Below are 11,617 nucleotides of genomic sequence, written 5' to 3'. Positions count from 1 at the left end.
TCTTGTTACCCTGTTTAACTCCTGCCACGTACCTCATCAATACATGCGACAGTCACTCTCACTCAACATGAAAATCTCTACTTACTGACGTATTGACAGCCTTACAGTTTTCTTAGTGAGAATCACTATCACAAACGAGGTATACAAGTAGATCTAGCATCCAATGTATCTTTTCGGCCCATTTTTATGGGCCTCTAGAGCCCCATTACCATTTACGTGTCACTCGCAACATTACCAATGGATTACACAAATGAACACAAGAGGAAGTGAGACAGAAAATAAAATTACAGAAACATTTCTGGTCACACATTATATTTTCAATAAAGAATTTTTTTCTCGAAAATGCGTACGATTTTAACGGTATGTGTAACGGTATTCACCAAAAATTATTATAATTAACCCCCACAACCAAAAATAATTTTTTTAGGACAATTTGAAATTTTTTAATTTCGCCGAAAAATTTGTCCATCCTACTGAATTTTGTTTTCAAAAATGCGTAGGATTTTCGAGGTATGTGTATTCATAAAAAACGATTGTAATTTGCCCCTGCAACCGAAAATAATTTTTTCAGAGCGATTTGAAAAATTTTAGCACCAATCCCCTGTCGATTTTTCTTAAAAATTCGTTTTTGATCTTTAATAAACTTGTATGACGGCCTATGGAAATGTTGTCTCATACTTTTTTGTAGGGATTCATGATCTCTACTTCAGAAATAAAGTTCAATGAAATACATGCGCTATTGTAAGAGTTATGTTCGTTTGAAAATTGCATTTTTTACTCCCTTCCATAGTCACTCACATGTATTTACCCACAGTCTACAGCTGCCTGCCCATCAATACTACTTCAGTGAATAGTTTCTCAACTGACCGCTATTCATGAGAAGAGGACGCTAAAATCACCTCCAAATTTTCCGGTTGGTATGGCAGTCAGATTGGGCCACGGAAGTCCATAAGGTAAAAGGTTGACTCGTATACCACGTCTGTGGTGAGAACTACTATCGCGCGCACGCAGCTGTTCGCAGATTGCCGTTCTACTGGCGCAACTTTAACCGTTAATAACTTTTTAACGAAGCCTCAATCAACAAATTGGTATTCTTGATTTTCGTCTTATTTTGTCCTCTAGAATCTTCCATTAAAATTTTCCCCCGAGGTGGCTGAACATCCTATATGTATACGTTACGAATTGTCTTCGTGAAAGTAAAATTGAATTCGCAGAGAGACTGGAAAAACAGCGCGCGAGGCGTTTTCCAAACAACTTGACTCATCGTCGCTTCGATAATATAAATTGAGATTAACATGCGTGACGACTATATTCTATATATTACATTTAAGACACTTCCGAATGCAATTTTCACAAATTGCAGAATATCATCTTTGTTCGATACACGATTAAAGTGTTCAGTTTAGTTTTTAAATCTCAAAATCAGAAACTCGTACGGTCGGGTCAGAAAACTTTTTCGCCTCTAAATCGTCTCTTCCACGATCAGAGTTTAACAAATTTTACTTTCGAATAACGAATGAAAATGTTAGATTCGTTGATAAACTAGCTTTGAACTGGAACGTTGGTTTAAAAAATTCGTTAATAGATTCTAATTTATAAATGAATTTACGAATGAAACGTACATAGAAGTTAATTTACGAATCAAATCTAAAATTTCTATTCGTAATTCGTAAATAAAATTTGAGAGTTTTGCTATCCCGACTCTAGACGGTTTCTTCTTTGTTCCCATTTCATGTATTCGGCAGGGTACAATACTATACCGGTTTCAACGAGAACTGGCAGAAAATATAAACAGAAAGTTCACGTGATCGACGCTGCAGCCGCAGATGATTGGCTACTGAAGTCGCTGTTAAGGGATTCTTCGTAGGCCTGAGAATGGCCCTCGTATGACGCATTCAATCCAATCGACGATGATTTGATCGCAAGTTAAAAATTATATTGTAACAAATAATACAACATTCAGATTTACGGATGTAAAAAATTTATGATAATTATTTACTTTAGGGGATCTCAACTCCGATTTTGATGATTTTGAAATATGTTATAGCAAAATAAGATTCTAAACAACTTTTTCCTATGCATATAACCGCCCCACAGCCTTAATTTCCCAGATGTTCGCAAAATTCCTTCCGTGCTACCACATTAAATTCTGCCTATATGTACGCGTCCTTAGCAACGTGTGTAAAAATTGGACTTAATGTCACCTCTACCTAACCCAGACCTAACCTATCCTCACTGGGTGAGATGTGCGTAATGTTAAGATCAATGTTAAGGATTCTAAAGGAACCTTAACATCGCGGGATTTATGATACGGATGCGACTTCTCCGCTATTTTTGAGGATTAGGACTTTGAGACATTTTTACTTGGAAATTACGTTACGGTCATTAAGGAAGCTCCAAACTCCACACGGAACTTGGAATCCTTGGAGATCTTCCTTGCCTTAATAGCGATTGACGTATCGTAAACCAGCGGTAGCGCACAGTTGCAGACCACCGGGGTCTTGGGGGCTTTGGCATTCCCCAAAATGTTTATTTATAAAAGGGGCAACGTTCTCGCTCACCCTTGCATGATGTACCTGGACACTGGACAGTAGGGTGGGCGGGAATGTTGCAAAAGGTAAAAAACGCCCTGCCAAGCTGACGACTTTGATGATTGGCTTGACCAATCCTCTCACTGGTTAACGCTATACGTTTTCGTCGCCTTGGTAGGGGAAGCCAAGCTTAGGTTAAAGGTAACATTAAGATTCCGGTTTATATTCGTTTGATTGAGCCTTACAACCTCGAGTCGACTCTCCACAAGTTTAGAAATATTCTTGTGCAACTAAAAAGAGCAACGGACTCTTCCTTGAAGCAACGGACTTCAAGGTTATCAGTTTTTTCCCTAAACACCACTTTGGGTGGTCCTTCGAGCCTATGGAGAGGGAACACAGCAAGGAGCTGTGTGATAAGCACGGTCCGCGCAATACTATATAGCAAGTGGGCATAATATTTTGCGGCTGAAACAATAAAATTTATTCGATTTGAACTATTTTGATTATCAATATGCGTGGCTAGCCACGAATCGATGAATTGAGTTAGGGTCAGGATAGATTTATTATTCAGGCCGCCATTAGGCAAATCGAAGTTCAAAATCATTGAATCGGTCAAGTTTGATCTTTTGCAAATCTTCACTTTACAGATTCACACTTGTTTCAGTTCGTCCTCAAATTCATGCTTAACTATATGAAGGTGTACTGTCGCTCACGCTGCTACGAACGCATATGTAAAGGTAGAATTCAATGTGGTAGCACGAAAGGAATTTTGCGAATATCTCGGAAACTAAGGCCGTGCGGCAGTTATGTGTATAGGAAAAAGATGTTCAGAACCTTATTTTCTATAACATATTTCAAAATCATCAAAATCGGACTTGAGGTCCCCTAAAGTAAATAATTACCAAATTTATTTCACGAGTCATTAGAACAGATTACGGTTGAAAACGAGAAAATGCGTTGAACATGTTGTTCAAGTTATTGAACACAGATTTTGGCAATTGGACCATAATATTGACACATTATTCATTTATAATTAGTTTAAATTGTGACAGTTCAAACACAGAATCAACATAGATTGTATATAATAATAAATATAAATTAAATGTTGGAATATACTTTTCCATAACTTAATTTGTATTTTCATTTGCCTTCTTATTTACACTATTATGTAATAATATTAATATTATAGTAATATTGAGAATGAGTACTTTTTGTTTAAAAAATTAGCTTTTTTCCTACTATGTAGAGATCTGAACATGACGTTTCGTCCTTGGTCTGATCACGCGTTGCTCGCATGCAGCTGTTCATATTTCCCGCCAGTTCTCATTGAACAGAGTATAGTTCAGAGTATAGCAGCTATTAACGCAGGCTCTATCGGTAAAAGTTCAAGTTCTTCCAAGAAATATAATCGTAACGAATCTCGTTATAAATTTTCAACTAATCGAGAAGCGGAGATCAAATTTTTTTTATCAGAGAATATGAGCTCGGCTGATCTTCGACGGGAGTTTGTAGAACTTGTCCAGAAGGCAAATCGATCGTTGAACTTGACAAATTTCTCTATTAGACGATGCTGCAACCGTTGTTGTGACGCATTTTACCACTCTTCGACATGGTGAAGCCAGGACAACATTGATCCTGTTGCGTCAACGACTGCGAGTTGCTGACGTCGCTGTGAAACGGCGCGTGATATCCTTTGCCCTTCTTGCAGAACACGTCCTTTTCTCGCTTTGAAACGTTCGCGTCCACGGAAGACGCCCTGTCCTCGTACGATTCCTCGGACACTGAGCTTGAACTCGCGTTCACTTGTACTTCTGTCTTCGTTTGCTGTCCGGGTGACTGGTTCTCCAAGCGAGGCGACAGGCTGTCCCTGTGCTGTCGAAAGTGTTCCTCCGTGTCGTTCAGAAGTGAGCTAAACATGTCCATGTTCCTAGTGATCACTGCTCCCATCGAGTTCGACCTACAATCTGCAAATATTTATTTATTGTAAAAAATACAAATCGTAGCTGGCGTCCAATAAAATAAACGAGGTATCGGTAGTTGGAAGGAAGAATTATAAAGATGTAGCAGTTGCATCAATTTTCTGACAATGCTGCCATGATACATCATTGGAAAGTTTAACTATGAATATTTATTCATAATTCTAGTGGTTACTATGATGTAATATTTCTGGCGTCATTTCCCATACTCGCCACTAGAGGAGTCGCGCTCAACCGACCCCTCCGTTGCTATACAAATCCTGGTGTAGTATACACTCCTCGACCAACTGCCCAATTGGGTTTGCTAGAAGGCCTTTTACTTATGAGTCTACTAGCAAGCTTGGACGAAACGCTTCCCCTCTCCTTTCTTCTTCTACCCTCCTACGATTTTTCTCGAGATTCTACCACCAGCGAAGTAGCGCCACATATTCAAAATAACTTAGATACTAAAGATACAAATATGAGTCAGTATCCTTGAAGAGGTTAAGTCATCGTTTTGCTGGTTTCAAATTCGTCTAAAAAATACAAGCCTTCAAAGTTTACGACTTTGCCCAAAATGGGTGGTACTTGGGAATTTTCATCACGGATACTATTCATCGTATCGAGATGTTATGTTTTAATTGAATTCGATAAGGGGGTGGCCTTTTTAAATAAATTTTGTTCCAAACGGGAACTTAATACTACAGCATCAGAAATTATAAATAAACTTTTGTTTTTTAAATACAGATTCGCGGACGTGTTTTTAAAATTTTCGATAAAATACTGTCGTATTCCTTGGACTCTTTTCCACGAAATACGCTTTTTTATAGAGCGATGCAACGCTTATTAAAGTCATAGTAAAGTGCCAAAGATGTCCATGCGTCTCGTGTGGGGTACATCGTCTCCCGTGCTCGTCACCAGAGGGATCGTTCCTCTCGCAAGCGCTCGACCAACCTTCCATTAATATACAAGGCGTCTTGTTTAAGTGAGTTCAGCAAGATATCTCGGAAGGAGTTGTAGTTATTAAAAAAATGTTCGTACAAAAGTTGTTGGTAGGACGGGCTCTATCGTGTAGTACTAATTGTTTTCTTGTGTTATTCAAATGCTCCCCTCTCCTTACCCTTCCCATTTTATCAACAAGACCCCACATAAGTAAACGAATCGCGTGCTTTAGTTGTATGCTTTCTTAAATTGTTAAGCCGTTTTGTCGAAGGACCAATCGACCTACCCTTTGTATCGGTATTCTTCGTTGGTGAATTTGCGACTGATCTCCGAGCAACGTCCTGAAACGTGATCGGCGAATAGATTCTTCTTTCTTCGGGAAGAAACGAGGAATCAGGGAGTGCTGGAGATACCATCTTGGAACCACGTCTGGAGGACGTGTCTAAACAATGTTGGCTGTCGAACATAGACGATGTTGTGAAGGTACCGGTTGTTCCCGCTGAAACTCGCTTCTCGATGCTCCTCGTGTGCCACTGCGGTGGTTCTTGAATAGTAATCCCTTTCGTCGACGATGACCTGTATTCCCTCTTTTCCAGCCAGTAAGTTTTCATCGTCCCTAAAATACGAATAGATCGCATCAATGCTTTTCAACACTATCGAGTCATTTCGCACGAAATCGGACACCTTTTGGAGTAAGTTTTCAAATCATGTTCAACTTTGGATACGTTGTAGACCTTAGCGATATTTAAACGTATTTCAAAGGATTTTTCAAAATTGTATAAATAGTTGATGTTATAGACGTATAAAGTTGAGTGCTACTTTTTTTCAAAAAACTATAGCTGCTGAAGTAACAAACGGATGAGAATGCACTTTTGGCTGCTTGTAAAGAAGACATTAAAGCACCAAATAAAACTTGTATAGATTAAAAAAAAAAAATTGTTTTTACTATTTTTTTTTTGCAACTGTTTGAAAAAAATGCCCTGTTTTTTGTACCAGGGAAATATTTAAAAACCTGAAAAAAATGACAACATAGCCACATTTTCTTGAAAACATGGGTAATTTAAAATTGGCTTTATGAAAATTAATTTCAGCGCACGCTATATCAGTGCGCCGCGGCGCCATTGTTTTAGAGGATATAGTTAATATTTATAATGCTATTGGGAATTTAGGAACTCACTCTTTGTCGATGGTACTAATTATATATTGGCAACATTTCTGTGCCACTACTTGACGAAGTTATTAGTAGACTACGGATGTTTATGAAAATATCTTTTTAAGAAATAGAAGTTTGTTTCATTACTGGAGGTCCTTAAAAATATAATTTTTATTTTGCATATGGCATATATTCTGTATATTTTTTATAGAAAGATATGTCATATATGTTTATTGCATTTCTATTCATAAAATTAATGCTTATATGGGCTTCCAAACAACTATTTCAGTCTACTAATTCAACGTTTGTATACGACAGTCATGGCAGAAATGACAACATAGCTGTGTATACATCTCGTGTTTACCTATAGTGAATCATTAACCCTTTGACTACGGCCAATTTTCATGCAAGCACATGTTGTGTGCAGAAAACTTTTTCATGCCTCGAGCAACACACAGGTTGAACGCACATGGGCGTTTGATGCACGCAGCCAACTAACTGAGAGCCTATAGGCGCTTTGAAAAATCCTTTGAAATACGTTTAAATATTGCTAAAGACTAGAACGTATCCAAAATTGAACATAATTTGAAAATTTACTCTAAAAAGTGTCCGATTTCGCGTGAAATGACCCTTAGACGAATAACCTTTTTCGTACCTTTGCCCTTCACCTCTATTTCCCCTCGTTCCTTTACTTTGTACGACGGCGATAATAGTTCTCGCGTGGATTGCGATATATGAATTTGCATCGCCTGACTCGTCGCCTCCATTCGCGATGCAGTGTTCACAGAATCACCGAAGAGACAATATCGCGGCATTTTTAAGCCGACGATGCCAGCCACCACGGCGCCGCTGTGAATTCCAACCCGTATTTGAAGATGGAGACCTAGAAGAAAGTGAACAATAAATGTATTTCGATCGCTTGCAGGGGAAAACTCGTCTGCCTCTTCGTTTCTAAATTACTCTACATTAACCCTTTGCACTTCAAGAATTTATTTTCATAGAACAAACTGACTACTCGAATACAATTTTGCAACGCCATTTTAAGGAATATTAAAATCGTCCTTTTTCAGCAGTGAAATTTAAAAATGTTTGTGATAAGGGTCTGTACAGCCATTAATTTTGACTATTTTTCGATGTGAAAATTTCTGAATATTACTGAAAGAGAAATAAATATTTATGCGAAACGCCGATGCAAGAACTTGCATAGTTTCTTTATAAAAAAATACCAAAGAAAACATAAAAAAACGCATTTTACAGTAAAAGACTCCCTTAATCGATACTTAACACTAAACATACCGGCACTTCATGTATACCCAATCCTACCATGACCGGTCAAATGTTTTTCTTTTTCTCTTTTACGAGGCAACGTACTTCTACTTTTTGCATTATACGTATAGAAAGTTGTATTTTGATGTTTATTCGCAAGATATCCTCTTCTTCTATGTTAAAAAATTGTTTAATTTTCATCGGATAGAAGATAAAACATCCTTGAAAACAAATTTTGATCCAAGTCGATACGGTAATAAATTCTAAAGAAAACAACTATTTAAAAAAAAGTAATGGCTAGTAATTATGCAAACATCCTGTATTTAAATTCATTTTCAATTAAATAAACAATTTGTGGCCCAATTTTATCGTACACTAGTCATACGATCAGTAGGAATTGCTGACATTTCTTCGGGTATGTAGCGTCAAAGAAAATTTCAAAATACACATAGAAGATAGCAAATATTATAGTAGGTGATATGATCATTAGGTAGAGGACGAAATGTCCTTTAAGGGGCCATTCTACCTTGTAGGCACGAAAAATACATGTTTCTTTGTGATTTTTTTGCGGGCTATTAAAAAGCGATTAATTCCTTGTTTTGTAGATACATTTATTATATATTTAGCTATATTTAGGAATTTTTGCAACGCATAATATGTATTGATTACGCTGTTTTTGTTGATCAACAAACAACAGTTTTTACGAACGGCGCCTGACTGCGTATGTGATATCTTGCGAACAAGTTGTCCAAAATCCAAAAACCAACGATATTCTTAATGTAGATGAGTGTGGTTATAGCATGAACTAGGATATTTTCATATATTCGGCTGCTTTTTTGTAAATAAAAGAAAAAGTATTGCATATTACGCAATTATCCTAGTTCATGCTATAGGGAGACCAGTTCTAAAGATACTGTGTAAATTTCATGTTCATATCTTGAATAGTTTTTTCGTTATCACATACGCAGTGCCGAAAAATGTAGTTTCGAGAAAAACAGCTTTAAAGTTTCACGTCCAGTTGTTATACCTGCGCGCGGTACATTTCAGCAGGTTATAACTTCGTTAGTTTTTCAAATTTCAATTTAATATTTGGTAGATATATTTTCGAGACAACATACTAAAAGAAAATGCAAACAAAGTTTGATTTTTTAAATCCCACAAGGTAGAAAGGCCCCTTAAAACGAGTCAATAGCTTTATTAGTTCCGGCGATATAGCGATTTTAATTTCAAGTCGATGCGGTGGCTAGTTTCGGAGATAGGGTCTGTTTACGTTTCGTTGTTGCTCTCGCGAGTTCATTGACCACGCGCGCGGGACAATAGTAAACAATGCGTAGTAAATTCTTGGAAATACTACGCCGCAACTAGATCACTCGGTCACGACTCACGTGCGACAAAGAGTTACGACGCGATGCGTCCGATGGAGACAGAGATAGTAGAAATTAAAAAATTACCTTTTACATAAATTACGATATCTCAAAAACGGAAAGTCCGATCGACGAAAACCAAAAACCATTTCAAAGGGGAGGCTTCGCCACTGCTAACGATGGCTCGATCATGGAGAAAATATTAATAATTTCGAAACTGCAGGTAATTAAAGTTTTTAGTAATTTAATGCGTGTTAATAGGCTTTCGTAACACGGGAAGCGCCATAAGAGAATTTTCTAAATATTATCTATTTACATAAATTACGATATCTCAAACATGGGAAGTCGGATCGACAAAAACCAAAAGCCATTTTGAAGGGGAGGCTTTCCATCAGTGGTTTAATTATTAATAAAACACTAGTAGTTTCAGAACTGCACGCATCTAAAGTTTTTAGTATTTTTAATACGCGTTAATAGGCTTTCGTAAGGCGCAGTGTCAGACGTAGCGGAATTTTAAAAATTACGATTGTCTTTATATGATGATATCTCCATAACGGAAAGTCGGATCGACATAGACCAAATGCCATTTCAAAGGCGAGGCTTTGCCGCTTCTAACAATGGCTCAATATTTAATAAAACACTAGTAGTTTCGGAACTGTACGCATTTAAAGTTTTAGTATTTTTAATACGCGTTGATGGACTGTTCTAAGACAGTGGAAACTGTAGATTCCCTCCTTTCGTCTCTGCTATACATATACACTCTCAGCCAAAAAGATAGCACATGTGCGCTATCTTTAATTTCTCACTGACACACGTACAATTTTGGGTTTGTAACACATAATATAGTAAGCTTACGAGCTCAGAACATGCGGATCGCTGAAAAGATGTCGCGGCATCACGGCGTTTTGTTTACAAAACAGAAACAGTGTTGTATACGAAGGACGAAATGATAGCACACTTATAAAGCAATAAACATTTATTTAATTTATTATCAATCTATATAATTATTCATTAATTGTTTAATAATGAGTACATCCTCCTTTATTTTCTATGATTTCAATCATTCTATTTGGTAACGACTTATATAATTTTTGAATATTTTCTTGATTTAAATTCCGCGACAATAGCTTCTTTTAGTTCGTGGACATTCTCGTATTGTTTCCCATGTTTGTAAACTGCTTGACTGAGTTGACTCCAATAATTTTCGATAATATTAATATCCGGTGAGCGCGCAGGCCATGATAAAACACGTATAGGTTTTTACAAGTTTTGCAGTATGTACCGCTGCATTATCCTGCTGATATATGAATCCGGACCCAGATATACGTAGGGCATGCTTTGTTATTTGTTGCTTTATCAAATCCAAATAATATTTACTGTTCATTTTTCCATAAATAAATTTTATTTCCGTCTTACCGAAGTAACCGATGGCCGCCCACACCATTACTCCACCACGGCCCATTGCTCGCCGAATCTTTGACAATTTTTCTTTTCTTAGTTCGTGGAAATAATAGTTTAAACCATCAGGTCCATCTAAATTAAATTTTTTTTCGTCGGAAAATATCACTTTTCGCCACTTCTTCTTCCAGTGTATTCGATCTTTGGCAAATTGTAAACGTTCTTGTTTGTGCCGTGGAGTTAATGCAGGTTTCTTTTTTATTTTTAGTCTTCTAATGTGCTTGCATGATTGTAATACACGACGAACACTTGAAACACTTGCATTGACGCCAGCCTTTTGCATGATTTGTTTTGTTGTACACTGGGTATTGGAAGCTATACGCAAAACAGTTCGTTTATCCCATTGTGACAACGATGATGGTCTTCCACTACTCTTCTTTTTACCATAATTTTCCAAGTTTTTAAGTAAATTATAAATTACCTTTCGACTTCTGCTAGTTATTTTCGAAATTTTAGATACTGATAAATTTTGCCTTTTCAGTTCAAGAATATGCTTTATTTCTGATATCGTTAATTTTTTCCCCCGTCCCATTCTTGTAAATTACTAGGCAATACTTTCGCGTCTTGAATATCTAAGAGATCGCGAAATACTGAGCAGTTTATAAACATGTAGACGGAGTGTGCTATCATTTCGTTCCTAGAATACAACACTGTTTCTGTTTTGTAAACAAAACGCCGTGATGCCGCAACCTCTTTGCAACGATCCGCATGTTCTGAGCTCGTAAGCTTACTATATTATGCGTTACAAACCCAAAATTGTACGTGTGTCAGTGAGAAATTAAAAATAGCACACATGTGCTATCTTTATGGCTGGGAGTGTATTTGCCATTTACATCGGAAGCAAACCAGAATTTGGTACCAAATTTTGTCTAGTTATTTACAGAAAAATATAAATCATTCAACCGGTCAGATGACCGGCCGTTGTAGGCAAGACAGACTACATACTTT

General features: G+C 37.1%; 1 protein-coding gene across 1 annotated transcript in view; it reads right to left on the bottom strand.

Moving 5' to 3' along the window:
- Positions 1-3,686: 3,686 nt before the first annotated feature.
- The window catches only part of LOC122403760 (soluble guanylate cyclase 88E), a 72,428-nt gene continuing 64,497 nt past the window's right edge, over positions 3,687-11,617 (bottom strand). Inside the window, exons 11-13 of the mRNA XM_043407492.1 lie at positions 7,237-7,464; positions 5,715-6,044; positions 3,687-4,495 (exon numbers count right to left, since the gene is read on the bottom strand). Coding sequence (XP_043263427.1) covers positions 4,092-4,495; positions 5,715-6,044; positions 7,237-7,464 — 962 coding nt within the window. The 3' untranslated portion in view covers positions 3,687-4,091. The remainder of the gene's footprint in view (positions 4,496-5,714; positions 6,045-7,236; positions 7,465-11,617) is intronic.

The sequence above is a fragment of the Colletes gigas genome, unplaced genomic scaffold (genome assembly GCF_013123115.1).
Source record: "Colletes gigas isolate AHSC1104 unplaced genomic scaffold, ASM1312311v1 Colletes_gigas_Sc00072, whole genome shotgun sequence".
Lineage (NCBI taxonomy): Eukaryota > Metazoa > Arthropoda > Insecta > Hymenoptera > Colletidae > Colletes > Colletes gigas.
The sequence above is the reverse complement of the archived record's forward strand: the minus strand, read 5'-3'. Positions and strand labels throughout refer to the sequence as shown.